The sequence below is a fragment of the Helicoverpa zea genome, chromosome 3 (genome assembly GCF_022581195.2).
Source record: "Helicoverpa zea isolate HzStark_Cry1AcR chromosome 3, ilHelZeax1.1, whole genome shotgun sequence".
NCBI classification, from domain to species: Eukaryota; Metazoa; Arthropoda; class Insecta; order Lepidoptera; family Noctuidae; genus Helicoverpa; species Helicoverpa zea.
In genome coordinates, this window is record NC_061454.1 from 9,059,647 (window position 1) to 9,083,269 (window position 23,623).

General features: G+C 36.1%; 4 protein-coding genes and 1 long non-coding RNA gene across 6 annotated transcripts; 3 read left to right on the top strand and 2 right to left on the bottom strand.

Moving 5' to 3' along the window:
* The first annotated feature begins 3,046 nt into the window (after positions 1 to 3,046).
* On the top strand, positions 3,047 to 4,520 carry LOC124645815 (protein catecholamines up-like). Its single transcript, XM_047185725.1, has one exon. The coding sequence runs from the start codon at positions 3,135 to 3,137 to the stop codon at positions 4,182 to 4,184; it is 1,050 nt and encodes a 349-aa protein (XP_047041681.1). The 5' UTR covers positions 3,047 to 3,134; the 3' UTR covers positions 4,185 to 4,520.
* On the bottom strand, positions 4,513 to 5,605 carry LOC124645817 (40S ribosomal protein S18). The gene is made up of 3 exons (XM_047185727.1): positions 5,445 to 5,605; positions 5,113 to 5,298; positions 4,513 to 4,819 (listed from the first exon to the last, which is right to left on the bottom strand). The coding sequence occupies exons 1-3, from the start codon at positions 5,445 to 5,447 to the stop codon at positions 4,550 to 4,552; spliced, it is 459 nt and encodes a 152-aa protein (XP_047041683.1). The 5' UTR covers positions 5,448 to 5,605; the 3' UTR covers positions 4,513 to 4,549.
* Positions 5,606 to 6,169: 564 nt separating this feature from the next.
* On the top strand, positions 6,170 to 14,476 carry LOC124645788 (importin subunit beta-1). Of its 2 annotated transcripts, XM_047185685.1 has the most exons (10): positions 6,171 to 6,335; positions 7,288 to 7,529; positions 7,608 to 7,788; positions 7,877 to 8,136; positions 8,241 to 8,427; positions 8,520 to 9,661; positions 9,746 to 9,916; positions 10,003 to 10,125; positions 10,737 to 11,029; positions 11,896 to 14,476. In XM_047185685.1, coding segments are annotated over exons 1-10 (2,658 nt in total). In that variant the 5' UTR covers positions 6,171 to 6,277; the 3' UTR covers positions 11,897 to 14,476. The 2 variants fall into 2 exon arrangements, with proteins under 2 accessions (XP_047041640.1, XP_047041641.1); XM_047185684.1 differs by lacking the exon at positions 11,896 to 14,476 and having other exon boundaries at positions 6,170 to 6,335; positions 10,737 to 11,033.
* Positions 14,477 to 16,659: 2,183 nt separating this feature from the next.
* On the bottom strand, positions 16,660 to 17,546 carry LOC124645988. Its single transcript, XR_006986293.1, has 2 exons — positions 17,214 to 17,546; positions 16,660 to 17,007 (listed from the first exon to the last, which is right to left on the bottom strand). It is a non-coding gene; the product is annotated as an uncharacterized LOC124645988 (long non-coding RNA).
* LOC124645987 (adenosylhomocysteinase) lies at positions 16,884 to 22,096 on the top strand. The gene is made up of 5 exons (XM_047185986.1): positions 16,884 to 16,977; positions 17,079 to 17,137; positions 17,773 to 17,963; positions 20,316 to 20,468; positions 20,977 to 22,096. The coding sequence occupies exons 2-5, from the start codon at positions 17,116 to 17,118 to the stop codon at positions 21,901 to 21,903; spliced, it is 1,293 nt and encodes a 430-aa protein (XP_047041942.1). The 5' UTR covers positions 16,884 to 16,977; positions 17,079 to 17,115; the 3' UTR covers positions 21,904 to 22,096.
* Positions 22,097 to 23,623: the final 1,527 nt, after the last annotated feature.

Consider the following 23,623-nt stretch of genomic DNA (forward strand, 5'->3'; position numbering starts at 1 on the left):
ATATAAGGCAGACTTATAACACATGTTTACCCCATACAAGAACTTTATGCAAATGGTACCAACACGTTAATTGCGAACCTGGATTTACTAAAGAAGCATTTGACACATTAAAATTCAAGGTGCAGAGAAGTACCCGGCCTATAATATGCTCATTAGTTTTCGACGAAATGGCCATAAGAAAGTCTCTGACCTGGGATCCAAGAGATCAGATATTTCATGGTCGAGTTAATTTAGGACACAATCTAGATAGTGACAGTAGGTACCGAGGAAGCAAATCAAGTTCTAGTGGTCTTGTTGACAGCTATTAACGACTCGTGGAAAATTCCCATTGGTTATTTTTTCATAACAACCCTTACCGGCGAACAAAAGTATATTATTATTGGCACAGCTTTGAAGTTATGTCAAGAAATAGGCGTAAAGGTAGTTAGTATTACTTGTGATGGACCTGCCGCAAATTTTAGCATGTTTACGTCATTTGGCTGTAATCTTTTCCGACAGCAAGATATTACCAGTTTTGAATATGGCACTCGCGTTCACGCTTTTATTGACCCTTGCCACGCGATAAAATTAATAAGAAATGCATTTGGCGAACTTAGAGTGTTCATAGACTCACTCGGGCGAAAGGTAGATTTCGAATATCTAGAAAAACTTCTTGAACTTCAAGAAAAACAGGGCCTCCATCTTGCTAATAAAATTAAAAAACCTCATATATTTTACCAAAAACAAAAAATGAAGGTAAAACTGGCGACACAGCTTTTTAGTAGCTCAGTAGCAGATGCACTTGATTACTGCCGTTGTGAACTAAAATTAAAACAATTTAAAAATTGTGATGGCACGGTGAATTTTATAAATTTAATGAACAACGTATTCGACGTATTAAACAGCCACTCCATCCGTCCCCCAGGATTCAAAAAAGCTATGTGTCCTGCCAATATTGGTTTAATATCTGCTCTATTTGAATGTGCGACAAATTACCTGAAAAGTTTAAAATTGCCATCAGGTGAACTTGTAATAAATTCCCGAAGAAAAACCGGCTTCATTGGTTTAATTGTTAATATGGAAAGCGCTTTGTCGCTTTATCGTTACCTGGTCGAAGACACAAAATTGCTCAAATACATCCCCCTCTATAAAGTCAGCCAAGATCATTTAGAGCTTTTTTTCTCGGCTGTGAGAGCTAGAGGGGGTTTCAACAATAATCCCAATGCTGTTCAATTTCGCGCAGCTTACAAAAAGTTATTAGTGAGAGCTGAGATTCGCGATGATGGCATTGGGAATTGTGCTCCACTAGAGCAAATTACTGTACTAAATTGCTCTAGTAAAAATCCGGTTTTAGCTATAAATGAATTGAGTGATAGAAAGAATTTCATAGATATCCCAGAGGATCATAGCGATTTGTACGATACGTATATGCAATACATTTTAAATACCACAGCTGAGACGTACTCTGATAAAGTCATCGAATATATATCTGGATACGTCGTTAAAAAGTTAATGCGTAGCATTAAATGTGACGTTTGTGTTTCATTATTAATTGGGGAGGAAGACATCAATAGCCTCATTTATGTAAAAACAAGAGGAGGGCTGAAATATGCCTCTTGTAGCGTCATAGATATAATTAAAAAAACAGAGAAACTCGTGAAAACTCATTTAGATTGTAAAATTAAACCTGAAGTCTATTATCTATACATTTTTAAATTTATGTGTGAATTTTATGAAATTAATACTTTTTTTGACTGTGATCCCAATCACAGTACTAACCACAAGTTCCTTTTGATCAAGTCAATAATTAAAACATTTTTAGATATAAGATTCAGATACTACGGTTGTAGAAGAATTGAAAAACTGTCTCATAGACAGTTTTTTAATAAGCTTATATTGTTTAGAAATGAATAACTTTGCTCACCCCGTTTGGTTTATTATTTATTCTTGGGTCAAATTTAGTAATTCAAAATTCACCCTCTTCCTGTCAACCGATTAATCTGAAATTTTGTATACACCTTTAATTCCCATGACAATACAATATAGTAATATCAATAACATTGTAAATCCAATATGGCCGCCGGCACAAAATTGTTTTGTACAATCAATTAATACATAATTAGCTCCATTTGCATTATATAACTTTCTCATGAATAGCTTGAAAACGATTGTAAATTATTGTATTTTTTTTAAGAGAGTATCTACTTATGGCGTTTCTTGCGGATTCTTCTTCATAAGACCGAATCTTTGGCACCCTGCAACTAGTCTGACGTGAAAGAACTTTCATAGGGCTATTTGAAATAATATCCATCCTCCATCCTCCGAGCCTTTTTCCCAAACTATGTTGGGGTCGGCTTCCAGTCTAACCGGATGTAGCTGAGTACCAGTGCTTTACAAGGAGCGACTGCCCTGCCTGACCTCCTCAACCCAGTTACCCGGGCAACCCAATACCCCTTGGTTAGACTGGTGTCAGACTTACTGGCTTCTGACTACCCGTAACGACTGCCAAGGATGTTCAATGACAGCCGGGACCTACAGTTTAACGTGCCATCCGAAACACAGTCATTGGTGTCTAAGATATACTTAGAAAGTACATACAAACTTAGAAAAGTTGCATTGGTACTTGCCTGACCTGGAATCGAACCCGCGCCCTCATACTCGAGAGGTTGGTTCTTTGCCCACTAGGCCACCACGCTATTTGAAATAATAAATAATTAATAATTACTTTGCCTGTGTTTTTTTTTTTCAAAGGTATCACCCTACTGAAATAACTCCTCCCATTTGGTTGATGTTGTTGAGGTTATTAGTATCAGTGAAATTAATGTGATAGTTAGTTCTATGACGAAGAAATTATTTATACTCGGTTATTTTTATGCACCCAGTAAGACTCGTACGTACTTCTAAGAATACAATATCGATATTTGTTGAATCCGGTAGCGGTACAACCCTAGTAATGGCAGCCATTTTAGTTACGACTGCAGACTGACAGTAGGTGTGCACGTTTTTTTCGTGACATTTCCTGTCCCTTTATTTATATGTCAATGGCCAGGTCACGTCACATCTGTCACGTCACTGTCATTGTGTCATTTTCTTGTGTGTAAACTGTAGTGTGGAGTTGGAGCACTTTATTGTAGGAAGAAACAGTAATTTTTAGAATGTTTTATCCAAGTAAAGGACTATTATTGCGACTTATTCTAGCCTGTACAGTGATTGTGGTATTAGGACATAGTCATAGTCACTCCCATGATCATTCTCATGGAAATGAACCACCAGCATTCAAATACTCCAAAGCTGCAAATGAACAACAGAAAAGTGAAAAAGTGATAACTGAACCCGATTACGATTTATACGTCAGAGCATTAAGTTCAACACTCTTTATTAGTGTAGTGCCGTTTTTTATACTTTTCTTTATACCTATTGACGGTACGGTAGAAAAACAACCGTTACTCAAGATATTGCTCTCATTCGCTTCCGGCGGTTTACTTGGTGATGCATTTCTGCACTTGATTCCACACGCACTTGTGCCTAGTGATGGCTCAGGAGGACACAGCCATAGTCACTCACATGACGGCGGGCAGCACGAACCACATGACATCACAGTTGGTCTTGGAGTGTTAGGAGGAATTATAACATTCTTAGTAGTAGAGAAAACCGTCCGGCTATTTGACGGCGGCCATGGCCATTCACATGGAGGGGACAAGAAAAAATCAGATGAAAAACAAAAGAAGAAATCCAAAGACAAAAAAGAAGACATCAAGATAGCTGGATATTTAAACCTTGCTGCAGACTTCACTCACAACTTTACTGATGGCTTAGCTATTGGAGCTTCATACATTGCCGGACAAAATATAGGTCTAATTACGACTATTACTATATTTTTGCATGAAATTCCTCATGAGATTGGTGATTTTGCAATACTTGTTCAGTCTGGATGTTCAAGAAGAAAAGCCATGATGTTGCAGTTGTTGACAGCATTTGGTGCTGTATCTGGCACTGTCCTGTCTATTTATCTGAGAGGTTCAGGAGAAGGCCTAGTCTCATCCCTGATATTACCTTTCACCGCTGGAGGCTTCATTTACATTGCCACTGTCTCTGTAATTCCTGAACTATTAGAAAGTTCCACAAAGCTTTCACAGTCCATCAAAGAAATAGTGGCTCTATTAGCTGGAGTCTACATGATGGTACTTATTGCACAGTATGAGTAATTTTGTATGGTGTTGCAATGTAAATACATGTAAGTTTGTTTAGTTACTAGTTAACATCACATATTAATTCATATGTAAAATGATAATTAAGTTTACCTTGTTTATTCATCCTGTAGTGATTTCTTTTATTGTATGAGTGATGTAAGCATAGGTACAACTATGAGAATATTTTGTCTCACCAAACATTTCTATTGTTATAATGTTTCATAGAATCTATTGTGATTTTTGATGGTTAGTACCATATCTTGTTATCATAATATACAAAATGCTTTCTTGGAAGGAACTTGATACAAGTGAGATCAAATAGAGAAACAAATAAAACATTAAATGCAGAAATTATGGTTTTATTTTAAAAGGTTTTAAGATTACTTCTTCTTAGACACACCAACAGTTCTTCCTCTCCTGCCAGTAGTCTTGGTGTGCTGACCACGCACACGCAGACCCCAGTAGTGACGCATACCTCTGTGGGCACGGATCTTCTTCAGCCTTTCCAAATCCTCACGAAGCTTTGAGTCCAAGTTGGAAGATGTCAGCTGACTGTATTTACCATCAACAATGTCCTTCTGCCTGTTGAGGAACCAGTCTGGGATTTTGTATTGCCTGGGGTTGGACATGATTGTCACAATTTTTTCAACCTGTAAAATAACAGATACATTGACTTTCATGAAATAAAAATGAAGACTTCTAGAGAGAGCAGACTGCCAATAACTTACTGACATTTATGCGAATCAGAACAACTACACATCATGATTTTACTAGCTACTTATAGAAAGTAAAATAGAGTGAATTGGGATAAGTATTACAACCCCAAATCACTGTTTACTTCAGTTTACATGAAACCCATTGTAAACAACAGCTAGGGGTTATTTCGAATGCTTACACATATTACTACGTAAAGAAAGGGAATAACTTTAAACTTATTACATACCTCTTCTTCAGTACATTCTCCAGCACGCTTGTCGAGATCAATATCGGCTTTCTTCAGCACGATATTGGAATATCTGCGTCCAACGCCCTTGATGGCAGTCATGGCAAACATCACTTTGCGTTTGCCATCAATGTTCGTATTCATAATACGAAGAATATGTTGGAACTTGTCTGGAATTACCAGCGACTGAAACAAAGTTGACACTCATTTTCATATCGCCGATTAAAGCAAAATATAGGGAAAACTCGCACTACAGGCATTTCAAGATCACATTCGAACACTTTTCATGATATAAAATACAATGATTAGTTAATAGATGTTAGATTATTTACCATTTTTGCAAATTTTGGTTAGTCAAACCACCACTAACAACAACGGTTCATGGGGTAAAAGAATGACATTGACAGATTCAGTTCAGAATTGCCATTCTACAAAGTTTTTTGTATCTTCTCAAACACCATAGACAATGGCATACTAATTTCAGGTCGGAGATCCTTCAGCTTTTCACTAAAAGTAAATTTTTAGTTTACCTAATTATTAGTTTTAGTTAGGTTTTAATCGACATTATATAGAATTAGCAACGACAGAACTTTAGACACCATCACAGTTTAGCTCAAAATTGAGAAGCTGTATTATGAATGTTCCAAGGCCTCCCCACGATAGGCTCGGGACAATGGGGTAAGTGAGACGCCGCGCGCTGCGCGTACGCCTTTTGCACTCTTCACACGCGCCTCAAGACGGCAAAACGCAACGCTCACGCAGCGCATTCGCGACGCGCACGCTGCTCTGAGGCTACTTAGACGCCCAAAAATCGTACACGCTTGATGGGGGCCAGCCTTAATGAAACACTAGCTGGTCATAGAATATAATTGTGCCAAAATTCTTCAAAGTCATTGTTTTGATCGGAGTAGATAAGGTAATTTTGTTGTAGTGTATGATAAATTCCAAAGGTTATTTATACTACTGACATCACCAGTTTTCGCCCAGTTTCAGTTGTTTGAATAGTTTTTCAAAGAGTAGAGAATTAAGAGCAGACATCACTATTCAGATATTTTCACATCTTGTAACATTTCATCAATGAGTGTTCTTCCGTCGGTGGTGTGCCGGTTTCTAATTTTTACGGATTCTAGTTATTATCTACAATATTGAAGCAACAGTGAACACAATGCATACGGAAACGACATTAACACTTATACAAATATTGGAAAAGACTGTATCACCAGGTAAGAAATCACATTTTGTTATTTACTGTTCATGTATGGCGTTTTAGGTCGTCAACCGACTTATCACCTAACGTAACTGTTTTAATTTGTATTTCGTTGCAACGTACCTCAAAAAGCGGTCTTGCTATTGAATTCTGCATGTTTAAGCAAAGCTTTTAACTAGGTAGCAGTTGATATAATGTGGATGACAAAGATGCCCAACTGTCATGTAAGGAAAATTCTAGGTTCACCTACAATAAATTCAAGTTTTACTATACGCGGCAATAATGTGCATAAACACTTTGACAGTTGGCATACATCTTTATTAAAATAATTTTAAGCTCGTTATTCCTAGATTGATCCTTGATAACTGGTGGTCTTCTTAAGGATTGAAGGTTATAATTTGCAATCTTTAACACCTTGACATTCCATCCATGCATAGTATAGAATAAATATTCTGGTATATGCAATATTACTTTTAAGTAAATTCATAGGAGTAACCTAATAGTTTGTATATAAGGCTTTTATCCAATAATGAAACTTTAAATATTCAATACTGTGTGGAGTTTGTTTTACCAAATGTCACTTGGCAAACCAAAAAATATACTACAAAATATGTTTAGTTTCAAACAAATAGATGTCAAGTAAATAAGTTGGAACACCTATTTTTATGAAAATGTGACTCACACCTTGGATGCATCAGATATACTATGTTAATGATAATAAAAACCTTAGCAATAAGAATAAAGTCTTTGTTTAGTAAAACTGCCTCACTGGCACACTTATCTTATGTATAACTCCTATCAGTTATTTTGTCTAAGTATAACAAAACAATGTAACTACCAACAGTGGCAGTTACTGTTGGTAATAGGTATCTACCAAAACTTTAAAGAATAAAATTTATTATTAATAATTTTTATAATTTAGTATTGAAGAAAATTAAGTAAGCCCATGCATTCTATTAATTTTGCAGATCGAAATGAATTGGAAGCTGCAGAAAACTACCTTGACCATGCAGCAGTCAGTAATTTCACAACATTTATCAAAATGTTGTCTGATGTACTGGTTGCGGGGGGCAACAGTCAGGTGGCTAGGATGGCTGCAGGTCTACAGCTAAAAAACCACCTCACCTCTAAAGACCCTACATTGAAACAACAATACCAACAAAGGTGGCTGGCACTACCTGAAGACATCAGACTTTATATTAAGAAAAATGTATGTTTACTTTTGTTTGTGGTTGCACTCTTCTCTTCTTAAACAATGGCCTTAAAACAATGTTTGTTTTTTTTGTAGATTCTGACTGCAATTGGAACAGAGAACAGCAGGCCTAGTTCAGCTGCTCAGTGTGTAGCATATGTTGCAGTAGCAGAACTGCCTGTTGGTCAATGGAATGACCTCATACCTATGCTAGTAGAAAATGTTGTCAATGCCCAATCAACAGAACTTAAAAAAGAAGCAACATTAGAAGCAATTGGTATGTTGTTTTAAATAATTATTAATAAACCAGTTGTTTATAAATATGGCCATTCATGTCATTGTAATATGTTGAATTCTGTCTTCAGGTTATATCTGCCAAGAGATTGATGCTGAGGTGTTGACTGAACAGAGTAACCCAATTCTGACTGCTATTATTCATGGCATGAGATCTATTGAAACCAGTAATCATGTGAGACTTGCTGCTACCCAAGCTTTACTCAACTCCCTGGAATTCACTAAAGCTAATTTTGACAAAGAAAATGAAAGGAATTTTATAATGGAAGTTGTTTGTGAAGCTACACAATCCAGTGACATGAGGATTAGTGTTGCTGCTCTCCAGTGCTTAGTAAGTAGCACACTAGTACATTCTAATAAGCTACATTTACATTTCATTTTTATTTGAAACATTTTCTTGTAATCAGTATTCTGATTTTTTGTTTTCTACTTCAGGTTAAAATTCTCTCATTATACTATCAATACATGGAACCATACATGGGTCAAGCATTATTTCCAATTACTTTAGAAGCTATGAAATCTGATGTTGATGAAATTTCACTTCAAGGCATTGAGTTCTGGTCTAATGTTAGTGATGAAGAGATTGATCTAGCAATTGAAGAAGTAGAGGCAGCTGAAGCAGGTATTGTATAATTCAAATTAAAATATAACTATCCAAAAATTTTCTAACTGAGAATTATGTCTATATCTTGAATTATTTCTGGTCTTCTCCAGGACGACCTCCAGCTCGCACGTCTAGATTTTATGCCCGAGGAGCACTCCAATATCTGGCTCCTGTTCTCATGCAGAAACTAACAAAACAAGATGATACTGAAGATGAGTTAGAATGGAATCCTTCTAAAGCAGCATCTGTTTGTCTAATGCTTTTGTCAAACTGCTGTGAAGACGAAGTAGTTCCTCATGTATTACCTTTCATCAACTCAAATATAAAGAACGAAAATTGGAGGTATAGAGAGGCTGCTTTGATGGCATTTGGTTCTATCCTTGGTGGACTTGAAGCAAACACTTTAAAACCATTAGTAGAGAAGGCTATGCCAACTTTGATTGAAGCTATGTATGACTCTAGTGTTGCTGTGCGAGACACAGCTGCTTGGACTTTTGGTAGAATTTGTGAAATTGTTCCTGAAGCAGCTATCAATGAAACATACCTTAAACCTCTCTTAGAGAGTCTTGTGAATGGATTAAAAGCTGAGCCTCGTGTAGCTGCAAACGTTTGCTGGGCATTCACAGGCCTTGCAGAAGCTGCTTACGAAGCAGCCGATTGTGGAGATTCCAATCAACCTAAGACCTATTGCATGTCAAAATACTTTGATTTTATTGTTCAAAGACTTCTTGAAACAACAGATCGCCAAGATGCTGCACAGCATAATTTAAGATCAGCTGCTTATGAAGCATTAATGGAAATGGTTAAAAACTCACCAACTGATTGTTATGTTACTGTGCAAAAAACTACTATGGTGATCTTGGAGAGGCTTCAACAAGTCTTGCAGATGGAGAATCATATTTCGAGTCAGGCTGATCGCTCACAGTTCAATGATCTGCAAAGTCTATTGTGTGCAACACTGCAATCGGTTCTTCGTAAGGTAACACAAGAAGATGCGCCACAAATATCGGATGCGATTATGACTGCCTTGTTGACTATGTTTGCTGGCAATGCTGGCAAAGCAGGTGGAGTTCAAGAAGATGCCCTTATGGCTGTCTCAACTCTGGTGGAAGTTTTAGGAGAAGGTTTCTTAAAATATATGGATGCTTTCAAGCGTTATCTCTATGTTGGACTTAAAAATCATCAGGAATATCAAGTATGCATAGCGGCTGTCGGCCTAACTGGCGATATTTGTCGTGCTTTGAAGAGTAAGGTGAGCTAGTAAATAATATGTAACCTGAACTTGAGACAGCAATCTTGTAGCGGATATAACAAAAGTATACTTAAATTGTTACAGGTATTACCATACTGCGACGAAATTATAGTGCTGTTATTAGAAAACCTTGGTGACCCATCTATCCATCGCTCTGTAAAACCACAGATTTTATCTGTATTTGGTGACATCGCGCTTAGCATTGGTCCCGATTTCGCTAAATACTTTGACGTCGTCATGCAGATGTTGCTGCAGGTAATATATCAATTCACACAGAACAATAGTTACAAATAATAAAAAATACATTAATTTGTAATTGAAAATTTTCTTGAACTTTATAGGCTAGCAATGCTCAAGTAGATCGTAACGATTACGACATGGTCGAGTATTTGGGCGAGCTCCGTGAAAGTGTGCTGGAGGCCTACACTGGAATTATCCAAGGCTTGAAAGGATCTACAGGCGAGGTTAGTATATCAAATTTTAACAAAAAAATCAAAGTAAATAGTAACTATTTTTAGTTACTATTTTAGTTAAACAATATATTTTTTTATTAACATATTTTGTTCTTCATTGTTGTTTTTTTTTTTCACTTTATTGAAACAAAACATGAAAAAAAACTTTGCATCATTGTTTTTTTTTCTAGCCTACGTTTTAGTTCAATTTTCAAAATTTCCCTTTCGTTGAGTTAATATCAATGAATGTTGCCAATATTTTTATGAAATTTTGGTACTGTTTTATCAGAAAAGTACCGTAGATTCAAGAATAAACCTAAGACTCTATTATGTAATCTTAAGTATTAATCTTTAACGGTAAATGCCCTAACAATTTTAGAATTATTATACTCTTGAATAAAAGGCCCAGAAAAAAAAAAAAAAAACAGTTTTTTATCAAGTTTTTTTTTCACATTAGAAACAAAAACGGTTTTTTGCAACACTACACTGTCCAATAGAATAGAATTTAGTTCCTTTTTAAATACAGTATACCAGGTATATCAGTAATAAAAGGTTTCAATTAAATCTAAAAGAGGGCTAATTAGGCCGACACGACATGCGTATAATTGTGAGTGACTTGGCAGGTCCGGTCAGACGTGGCGCTGGTGGAGCCGCACGTGCCGGCCATCGTGACGTTCATGATGCAAGTGGCGTGCGAGCCGGAGCGCACGGACGGGCACATGTCGGTGATCGCGGGGCTGACGGGCGACCTGTGCACGGTGTTCGGGCAGCGCGTGCTGCCGCTGCTGGAGACGCGGCCGCTGCTGGACCTGCTGCAGGCGGCGCGCCGCTCCCGCACGCCGCGCACCAAGGCGCTCGCCAACTGGGCCACCAAGGAGATCCGCAAGCTCAAGCATCAGACGCCTCTCACTAGCTGGTGAGTATCGTCTATACTTGTATAAAGAGGAAAACTATGATTGTTTGTTTGAATCGCTCTGGAACTACTAACCCAATTTGAATAATTCATTCACTGTTACTTCACTATCTACTCATAAAACAGCCTCCTAAGTGCTTCTCGAAACTACCTCTCTATAACTATTTTCATCTTTATTGATTTAGACATTGGCCTAGATAGAATAGAGCTAGTTGGTTGCTGTTGTTCCATCAGCATCCTGAGTAAACTACCTCCCGAAACCAGATAAAAAATACCTTTGTTGTTTCTCAAGCTAGAGCCTGAAAGGAAGTCTATCTAAAGACTATCTACTAAGTTTCATTTAAATCAGAACAACAGAGTTACTTTCGCATTTATTATATAAGTAAAAAAAAACCGGCCAAGTGCGAGTCGGACTCGCGCACAAAGGGTTCCGTACCATCCAAACTAATATTCTATATACATATATATATTTATCGAAATCGAGCAAAAATATCACGTTTGTTGTATGGGGGACCCCCAAAATATTTATTTTATTCTAGTTTTCAGTATTTGTTGTTAAAGCGGCAACAGAAATACATCATCTGTGAAAATTTCAACTCTCTAACTATCACGGTTCATGAGATACAGCCTGGTGACGGACGGACGGACGGACGGACTGACAGACAGAGGAGCGAAAACAATAGGGTCCCGTTTTACCCTTTGGGTACGGAACCCTAAAAATTATATGATTAGGCAAACAAACAAACCCCTACGTAGGTTTCTCATTGTTTTAATCAAATTATGTCGAATGAAGTTTTTATGCTTGTTCTGTATGCATATCAGAAACACTAATGTATTTCCTTGCTAATAAACAAATATTTTTTTTTCAGATTTGAAACAATTCGCTGCCACAATAACGCAACGCAGTTTCAGATAACTTACTGCTGGTAAACTCAAATGTGTTGGCAGGCATATTATGTCCGTATTAATAAATCGTTAGGTGCATTTGTTTAGTGGGCCTGTATTGTTTTGAACTTTCTCTTACAATTAATACAGTAGTTATTTTGTTTTCATGGGCTACTCTGGCCATTTTAATTAATAAATTAAATAAATATATTGTATGTATGTATCTCAACAATGTTATATGAATATTTGTCTACTTTAGTTAGTTATATATGTTACCATTACTGTAGCATAGTCACATTTTAAACTATTGCTGTTTTTATTTACTGAGCATTTTACCATGACAAGTGTCAATAAAGTTCAATAAAATGTCGTAAAAAGTCAGAAGTGGATGAATCTTTCAAGTCAGTGAAATGTTGAGTGCTATATTAACTGGACTTTTTGGTTGTGGCTTTTCTTTACATCACCAAGTGATTATTGGCCCCAAACAATGCACTTAGCGTAGCATTATTGAAACTGTTTAAGGTATGCCTGACCATTATCTTTCCATAATTATCTTAAAGTTAAAGCATTTTTCCTATTTGGTATTATAAATACAGACAGTGGCTGTGGTATCTTTACTTATGTGAGATAAAGTGATAATTTGAAAGGGATGTATGATAGTTGAAGTATGTTATTTTAGGCATGCACATGTGCAAGGGATTATGAATTTTATAAATTATTATTGTTTTGTAAGATGTATGGAAGATTTTATATGAATGGGTAAGAATGCATGTAGACGCGTGCATGATTATCTCAGATATTTTATAAACGTAGGCATTGTCGATCATAATGAAAATTCGGTATATTAATGTATGTTTAAGATTCCGTCGAAGTTACTCGAGACTGAAGGACGCCATATTGGCGATGACATTTTTATTCATCGCAATTCAAGTAAATATTAAGTAGTGTGAATTAACCAAAAACAAAAAGAATTTCACAAAATATATGGATCGATAGCAAGACAAACAAGCGGTCTACATCCTTCTATTGGTATTTTCCGATGTTGGCTAGACATGGACACCGAACAGAATTAAGCAGCTAAAATTCGCCGACGCAAATTACTGTGTAGACTAATAACAAGGTACTATGTTTTATTAGAAAATATTTTTCAGATCAGCTTAAGGGCACACCTTTCTACACATATATAAATCCAGTAGAACTATTTTAAATGTTGTAAAAGTCGTTCATAATTTAATTTAAAAAAGGCACTATATCTTTGTCGGTTGGAAAACACCTTCACTGAATCGAAAAATAATAATAATAAGTCTTCCTTTGTGATGAATGAAAAGTGTCTTTGCCTTCTGATCTCAATATCACATTGTACATATGTAATTAAAACTTTTTTTCCTTAAGGTGTATTCTGAAAAGGCAATGGTATGCCCTGAAAGTATATTGAAAAGACGTAAGACGGATGCGGACCATTTGATTAAACACAAAGGCGGTTTGAAAATGGTCATCAAATTAATTTACTGCAAAACAACCTGATACTTTATCAAAATTTTAAATGGGTACATTCAACAAACATACCTATTCTTATCTTGTAATATTTTAAACTTGTTTTTATCGTTTTGACTTTATTTTTTCTGTTATTTTTCTCTTGACGCTTATTGTTATTTCTGAAGTGCAGTTTGAATATAATTTTATATTAAAAAAACTGACGGATACCGAGCATGACATTGAAACTACTTAATTCTGGTTATAATATTTAGCGACTACTGGGTTGTAACCCGTTATCGCTACCTTATCGAATTAAAAAATCATGCAAAACCTGCCGTCATGTCCACTAGCTCGAAGCATTTCATTTATAAACATTTTTGAAGTTAAGAAGGTAAATATATTTACGCGGGTCGTTTTCTTCTCTCCTGTTTATTTTTTCTTTTTTTTTTTGGCGATCAAACTTGCTTTTAAGTTGATAATTTAATCAGTGCCTTTGACTTGTACGATAACTAAATGTAAACTCTTTGTTATCAATGTCCAGTTTCACTACTCATGACTAATATTTTAATCGATTCGTTCCGTTAACTCGGACAGAATTCTTTTTGTACTCTTCAGATTTAAGACTTAGGTGTGTTATAATATTGAAATACCCTTGATGTTATTTAATTTGAATTGACGTGTCGAGTGTCTGCTAGTCTGTGAGCATCACTGATAGGAATGATGTTTGCGCGAATTATGCAAGAATTTATAACGTTGAGTGTGTCATTACTACCACTTATTTTACGTTTTACAGAATACCGTATATATATGAGGATAATTTGGATAAAAAATATATTCCAAATGTCATACAAGTTACGTATGTACTTATATTTAAGTATGATAGGAGAAATATGTGAGGACTAGTGCCATGCCATGAAAGGTTCTGAATTAGAATCATAGGCATCGAGTCAATGAATACCACCCACTTTTCCTGCGCGAATCTAAAATCAATTAGTTATTTTGTTACGGCGTATATTTTCATTCGTTTAGACTATGACTATCTGCTACCCTGTAAACTGTTCTATGGTGATTAAACAATTAGAAGTTAAATTGGTTTCTCATTTACCTACCCCATAAAACCTATACCTATAGTACCTATCAACGATAACCAAACCATAATCGATAATTGACTGCTTACGCGACCGCAATTTGATAGCAGGGGCCCGATTCTACTAAGTTAAAAATGTCAAAATTGAATCGCAATAGCAGTTTTAACCATAGTACTAACATAAGACCAATCGTATTTATTCCAACGACATTCAATTGATTTGCGATTGGTCTATATGATTCATTATTGAATCACAGAAACGGATAAAAGCGTTTATTTCATAGAAAAAATAGCGGAATGCCACATACGCTTCAATCGTAATCGAGTCGTGATTGGATCTCAGTCGGATGTGTAATCGTATGTCGCTTAAGTAAAATAAATTACCGTGTAGAATCGCACCCCTGGGGCCCGATTCTCCTAATTTTACTTAAGCGACATACGATTCACGTTCGACTCGGTTCGACTGAGATCCAATCCCGACTCGATTACGATTGAAGCGTATGTGGCATTCCGCTATTTTTTCTTTGAAATAAACGTTTTTATCCTTTTCTGTCATTCAATAATGAATCATTTTGTCTGCATATGATTTACGATTGCAAAATGATTGTTCAGGGGCCCGATTCTCCTAATTTTACTTAAGCGACATACGATTCACGTTCGACTCTATTCGACTGATCCCGACTCGATTACGATTGAAGCGTATGTGGCATTCCGCTATTTTTTCTTTGATATAAACGTTTTTATCCTTTTCTGTCATTCAGTAATGAATCATTTTGTCTGCAAATGAGTTACGATTGCAAAATGATTGTACAGCAAACTACCGTATAGACCAAAATTACCAAAATAGCAGACCAATCGCACACCAATCAAATGTCAATCGAATACGATTGATCTTTTATTAGTAGCAGAATGCCCGATATGGTTAAAACTGCTATTGCGATCATATTGCGATTCGATTTCTATTCGATTTTGACATTATTAACTTAAGAGAATCGGGCCCCTGCAAACTACCGTATAGACCAAAATCACCAAAATAGCAGACCAATCGCAAACCAAACGAATGTCATTGGAATACGATTGGTCTTATATTAGTAGCAGAATGGCCGATAAGGGTCTCGACATTAAAAAAAATGTAAGAGCGCGGCACAGGGCGTCGCCGCGCGGCCCGCCGCGCTCGCGCTCAATCACTTGCATTTACGGTCGCTGCCGGCCGCTGCTGGCCGCTGCTCTTTCAGTGGGGATTGACCCTAAGGTTAAAACTGCTATTGCGATCAGATTGCGATTCAATTTCTATTCGATTTTGACAATATTAACTTAGGAGAATCGGACTGGTTTTGTTAATAGTGCAACTCACCCTTTCTTTCACATGCATACGCTCATGTATAAGAAAAGGGTTCTACAGCTAATGCATGAATATCAGAGCCGAATGAATCTGGAAGAATCCCAGAAATTGCTAACAAATTCAAATGACTTCATCAGTGGTTTCAGTTTATTTAAGGTTCTGCACCTCGCTCGAAGAGTTGAAAAACTGTAAGTTTAAGGTGTAGTAGTAATATTATAAGTTTGACCGCTATATCTATTTGTTTTACTATGGCCTTTGCACTCTTACAGCCAGTTTCTTCATCAAAAGTTAAAGCCAAAGTAATGTCTAAAGTAAAAGTAACGGTCAAATTCAATTTTTCTATTAGTTTTGCTGTCCGTTACTTTTACTTTAGACATTACTTTAACTTTTGATGAAGAAACTGGCCGTTAAACGGATTTTATAATTCGATTCGGATGCGTTTTTTTAAACACTGGTATAGCGGCGGTTCTTAGATAAGTTTCATCTAAATTGACTCAGCTTTTTTAAAGGTTTTGCCTGTTTAATCAACAACTTCTGAAATCTCGGACAAAAACACAGACTACAACTGAAAAAAAAAACCGCGATCGAAAAATAAACAAACATTTAAAAAGTCTTAAATAATGGATAAATATATAACATGTTTGTCCTAGTCACGTACATAGGTAGTATGTTCCTACGTTACCTATTAAAGCACGATATAGGTACCTACCGGATTTCCATGTTGCGACCCATAACAAATATACTTGCTTATCGGGCGGACTAAATTATCCAAAAGGTTCCGCGGCGGTTAAATCAGTCAATATCTTCGCAATCTTATATTTTAGAAATTATATTATTATAGTTTTCAGACCTTCTGGTTAACTGAAAACTATGGCAAAGGCTGAACTCTGCTACATTTATTGGTAAGAACGTCTATTTAATATTAAAGGAAATTTTAGAGGAGAAAAGTTAATTTTGGCAAGCTGTTAAGCATTTTATAGGGAATCATAAAAACCGATACAACCCAAAGGCCCGCCAAGGCCATGCCTGGACCCAGATGTAGGTATTATCATCTCGTTTGTCGATTCACATTATCTGTGGCAAAGCTCGGTAGCAAGCTGCTGTGAGCTGTCTCTGTCAGTCATTCTTCCTCTGTGTTTTGGGCATAGCGCTGCCTGTCAGGTCTCGTATCTTGTTTCTATCCGTGTTGTGCTGTAATTTGTATTTTATTGCTCTTGAGTGGAAATTTACACTATATATTCTAACCATTAAACCCGTTTTAGGATTCTCCTTGGGTGATAATTGCAGTTCGAATTAATCATGAAGCCGCCGTACAAAATTGGTGAGAGTTAATTTTAAAAATATTTCCATATAATTAAATATGTTAAATAAAAAAATATATACTATTGATAACTTACGAAATAAGATGCGGCTTTTCCTTGTCTGATGATCTGAGATAATTTTATAGGTTATCTTACCATGCGACTGCGATCATCGCCGGTTATAATCGTTTGGCATATCGTTTAATCTAAATCGTTGGCAAGTCATTCATATATCCTTATAATTATATCTATTAAGGCGCAATCTTTCCTACTGTTTACATTGATAAAATTGATTGTGTGTATAATTTTTTGATAAAATTACCACTAGCTTAACGCAATAACGTTAAGCAATATTGATGTGATGGTAAACTGAATAAAATGGTATTTTTTTTTTATATAATTTTTGGAAGAAACTATGTATTGAGTTTAAAGTCGTCTAAATACTAAGAAATTTCATCACTATTGCACAAGAAAAAAATAGCACCTATTTTGAGATGTATTAATTTGAATGCAGTTTTGCAATAAAATAAAAACTTGTTTCAGCATATTAAAATTTATGATAAATCTGCACTAAGTATTTCTATTTAGGTTCTTGAATACAGGAAAAATTAATAAAGATCATAACTTATGCAATTTTTATCCACTTTTATTACAGCCGATGAGAAGTTGGCAGAGCTCGGTCGCAAGGAGATCATGCTGGCAGAGAAGGAGATGCCCGGACTGATGGCATGCCGCCGCAAGTACGCCCCAGGCAAAATCCTTAAAGGAGCAAGAATTGCGGGCAGTCTTCACATGACCGTGCAGACGGCAGTGCTTATTGAGACCCTCATAGAGCTGGGAGCTGAAGTAAGTGACTAGTCATTTGTAATTGCCCTTTTCTGTCTTAGGATTTCCAGTTGTTATTATACAAGTACATACCAAATTGAAACTATATGGCACAGCTATGTAAATGGTCATTCCCCTATCCATCTCAATATTCATGTATGGTGGGTGGTAATTAATGTGTATTTAGTTTTAGCATCAAAGTAGATTTTCATGTAGCGTATTTAAGGATAAAATTATTGTTTACTTGCTATTTAGTGCAGCTTCACTTGTATGCTTAGACAACTCCTTCCCTTAACAGGATTGAATACAGTGAGTGTAATAACTAACAAATAATATTTCTTTCTATAATTGGTAACAGAATCTTCTAAATCAGTTGATTTTACTATCATAATATTATACATAGTTACAATGCCAGCCATGTGTAATCCAGCTGATATAATTAATGAGTTTTTTTAAGTATTACTATTTAAATGGAAATCTGTCAAAAATATACAAAAAAATTTTAAAAAAATATTCAATACATTATTTCCAGTGATAGGCTTCACTTTAAATCCATTGTAGATCTTATCATGTAGAGATAAAATTTATCATGAAATAATCAAATAACATAGATATTCTTCATGTCAATATGACAGGTTGAGGAAATGAAATACATAAGTAGATAGATATATACCTACTACAATATTATCTTACCACGAATTTGATTTGCTTTGTGTAATAATGCCAAGTGAATGAAGCATTATCAAACCATGGCCCGCCATGACTTCGGAAGATTTGTAGTGCGATAAAATGTATTCCGAATGACGCATTCTAATAATATCTTAACTAAAATAACGAAATAAGAATAACCGCGATTTAGAACGTTCGACGTAAAACTTGTTCAGAACAACTTATGAGTTTTTTTTTATTAAGTTTCCGTTTTCCGAACAACCTATTGTTCATCTCGGCGTCGCAGCCTAAAATCCTCCATTACCGGAAAAAGCCCTCCTCAAGCTTCAGAAAGGGGGATTTTCCCATACTCACCGCGCTGGGCACACGTTTGCTGATCGCATTTTAGGATATTTTTAGGTTCGGAGATGCTGTTGTTAATCTATTCTTTATATTTTACCTCTGTTATGAGTAGATAAACCCTTTGATAAGTATGCTCAAAAATTGACCTTAATAACTCTCAGATTGCATAAAGCTTTTGTGTAGTCCAAACAGGCTTTCAATAATTATCTACAACTGGCTTCCACAAGCGGTAACATCCTTGTTTCCTGCGTGGGAACTAAAAGGCGTATCGGAGTAGCTTTTACCTTCTCAGGCTTAACTGGCCTTTTTCCAATTTCAATTCAATTCTAAATTGTGTGTAGATGATAATGTTAAAATAATATTGTCGCAGATAATAAGCGAGACGATATAGGTACTCCAGGTGGCGGTGCTTTAATCAACAATGATGATGTAGTCTACATTACATGGGAGATTTATTTTGGGCCCATAGTCTGCATTTAAGACAAAATCACAAATGTGGTCAAAAATAGTAAATTGTGAATCTTTTTTAATTTCACAAAAAAATAAAAGAGCAATGCCTATACCAAGGTATTATCTTCTTTTAATTAATAGTAGGCATAGGCATTTGAGTGGATCCACATGTTGACATTTAGGACCGTTCTAGTCTTATAGCTACAAGCACACTATAATCATCTGCCTACTAAGAGGAGTCCACATATCCATGATATCTACATAATATTTTATGCATGAGGTGGGTAAGAAAGCCACAAAACCTAAGGTACGGGTCGAATGTGTCTCTTCACTACAGAATCAAAATTGCATATGTATGGGACATACAATGAGTAACATTTTGTTTGCTATTACATATTTCTGAAGGTGTCAAAGATTAAAGAATCACTTGTTATCTTCTTTGTTAATAAGTAGGTACCTACGCGTAAGAATCGTGCTGATATTTATCATCGTCTGTTGACCCCGTTATCTTTTAACCTATGATCTGTTTTGAAATATATTTACTTATATTATGAAATAATATTTGCAATTCATGTTTTCTATTCAATTGGTAATATTTAGACTATTCACTGGTGACGTTTTCTAAAATAACATGTTTTGCTTTGATTGTGCGTTTATTTCTAGTTCTAACTTTGCATCGTCTGCCTTTGAAGAAAAGCAACTTGACATCATGACAATATTTATGTCTGTAGTTAGGTATATGATAATAGGTACATTTATTCAACCACGTTCATGATTGTTTGATACATATACGATCCCGTTAAGAGAAATCTATTAAATTCAGTATTTGTATACCTACTTGTAATTATCTGAACCTTAGTAACGTATCATACGATTAGTATTGTCTTACCAACAAAAACATTATTTACGCAGGTCCAATGGTCGAGCAGTAACATTTACAGTACTCAAGATGAGGCCGCTGCGGCTCTGGTTGCTGTTGGAATACCCATCTACGCATGGAAAGGTGAAACCGAAGAGGAATATATGTGGTGCATTGAGCAGACATTAATTTTCCAAGACGGAAAGGTAATAAGAGTTCAATGGGTTTTCCTAAGTGCATACTTACATTAAAACCGTCTTCATAATAAGGAAAACCTTATTTAAACGATTTTTTACCTTATAGTCGTCTGTAGCGTTAGTTTTTCAGGACCAGAAAGTAATACGGATTTAATTCCACGATTCGAAGACCAAAATAGAATCTGTTTGCAAGTCTCGTGTAAGATGATATTCAAAGCGAGCATATGTGCAACGTACTTACACATGATATATTAATGTGGGTACAAGAAATTAATATAATTTACTTGATCTTCCCAAACAGTTACATATTTACATCTTTGGTAAATTAAGTATTTGAGAATGTCGCTCGCTGCTCATTCATATGTATTTAATTGCGGAATATAATTTAGGTACGATAACGAAGGTATCTAAGTCAGTCCATGTTTCCACATTTTATGTTAGGAGGATTTTAGATGGTATGATTATATACCTACGCACTTTCGAATATTATAATTAACAGATGTTTTTAAATTTTCAGCCCCTGAACATGATTTTGGATGATGGCGGTGATTTAACAAACTTGGTTCATAAGAAGTTCCCGCAATTGTTAGACAATATTAAAGGTATCTCTGAAGAAACAACAACTGGCGTTCACAATTTGTATAAGATGTTCCGTGAAGGTCTTCTGAAGGTTCCAGCTATCAACGTAAATGATTCAGTGACTAAAAGCAAATTCGATAATTTGTATGGATGCAGAGAATCCTTACTCGATGGAATAAAAAGGGCTACGGATATCATGGTCGCTGGAAAGGTCTGTGTGGTCGCCGGCTACGGAGATGTAGGCAAAGGCTGCGCTCAAGCTTTTAAGGGATTCGGTGGTAGAGTCATTGTCACAGAAATCGATCCCATCAATGCTTTACAGGCAGCTATGGAGGGATTCCAAGTAACAACTATGGAGGAAGCTTCTGAAGTCGGGCAGATATTTGTAACCACCACTGGAAACCTTGACATCATTACCAAAGAGCACTTCCTGAGAATGAAAGATGATGCTATTGTTTGTAACATTGGTCACTTCGATTGCGAAGTAGATGTTGCCTGGTTGGAAAACAATGCTAAGAAAGTAAACATTAAAGCGCAAGTTGACCGCTACGAACTTGACAACGGAAATCACATCATTGTTTTGGCAGCCGGACGTCTTGTTAACCTGGGATGTGCCACAGGTCATTCATCGTTCGTGATGTCGAATTCTTTCACAAACCAGGTCTTGGCTCAAATAGAACTTTGGACAAGACATAATGTATACCCTGTCGGAGTTCACACATTACCCAAGAAGTTAGATGAAGAAGTAGCTGCTTTACATTTGGACCACCTTGGTGTTAAACTTACAAAGTTGACACCGAAACAAGCAAAGTATATTGGTGTCCCAGTTGAAGGACCATACAAGCCAGACCATTACAGATATTAAATACCAGTGTGAAATAAAAAATAAGTCATATACAACTCGCATTTCTTAAAATCACTCTAATATTAAATATTCCTTAAGAATATTTATACATGCTACCAAACAATATGATTACCAAATCAATCATGTTTGTATGTTTACTCGCAGAAAACAACAATGCTGATCGTAATTAAGTAAATACATAATTAAAAACTAACCACTGTTGAGTATTTATTCCTTTTCTGTTTCATTTTCAGAAATTTATTTTTTGCGATGAAATCCTGAAAATTGCGGGTACGCGGTAATTAACTGCCTGTAAATAATACTTCTTTTCTTCCATCAACGATGATATTTCGCCATACCTAGTAAACCTTTTGTCTCCTCGTAAAACAGTGGGAGTTGTTCAAACTCGATAATCAGTTTCAAATAATTAATCTCGAATGTCACTTCTTCGAAGGCAGGCGCCCCGAAGTCATTTAAACGTGCCCAAATTTCATAGCATTAAAATATACCAAAATCTAGTAATTATAGTCTAGCCTATTGATTCAATATAAGAATCACACATTGAAATAAAAATCTAGAGCTCCTGTGACGTAAATATGAGCAAGCTGGGAACAGGAGAATTGCAAAGAGGAAACAGATAATAAATTAAGAAATGAGTCCAGTGCACACTAGCTATAATGTGGCATTACAGATTTAGGGCTTTTCAGTGGCGGATCTACCGTAGTGGGCAACCCCAATTTGCTTGTGACGTCACATTTCTTTTTATGTGGGTACCACATAAAGTTATTTCACTTATCTACTCCAACAAAATACCTTAAGGTGGAATTATCCTTTTGTATTATTTTATTTAACGTAAAGTACATTATGGGGAGTAATCCCTCTATCCAAAAAAAGAGCCCAGAATGCCATCCAGCTTTTATGGTGAATACTTTGTCTGGAAAAGTCGTGGTGGCCTAGTGGTCAAAGAACCAACCTCGCGAGTATGAGGGCGCGGATCGATTCCAGGTCAGGCAAGTACCAATGCAACTTTTCTAAGTATATCTTAGACACCAATGACTGTGTTTCGGACGCCACGTTACGTTGGATGGCACGTTAAACTATACGTCCCGGCTGTCATTGAACATCCTTGGCAGTCGTTACGGGTAGTCAGAAGCCAGTAAGTCTGACACCAGTCTAACCAAGGGGTCGGTATAGGGTTGCCCGGGTAACTGGGTTGAGGATGTCAGATAGGCAGTCGCTTCTTGTAAAGCACTGGTACTCAGCTGAATCCGGTAAGACTGGAAGCCGACCTCAACATAGTTGGGAAAAGGCTCGGAGGATGATGATGACTTTGTCTGGATAAGTTTTGGACCTTATCACCTTACTTGACGATGCGAGAGTTGTTTTGGCATATTCGTATTGACATCATTAAGCCAAAATGAGTTATGTTTACCATATCAACCTGCTGATGACTACCTCTAATACCACTATACGTATTATAAATGTTATATTTGTGGAACACTGAAAAACATAAACTCAATGTCAAAATAAACACAGACAGACAGACGGCATACGCCGACTTCTAGAGCAATGCCAAAAGTTCTATATTCATGAAATCAATTTCTATTTTTTGTAAAAAAGTTAATTACGATTATTAAAAACTTTCAGACTACATATATGAATTTGTAGACAAACAAACAAAGAACTTTTGGAGAGACAAAACATCAAAAATTTCTTTGAGGTAAATCATTACTGCACACCT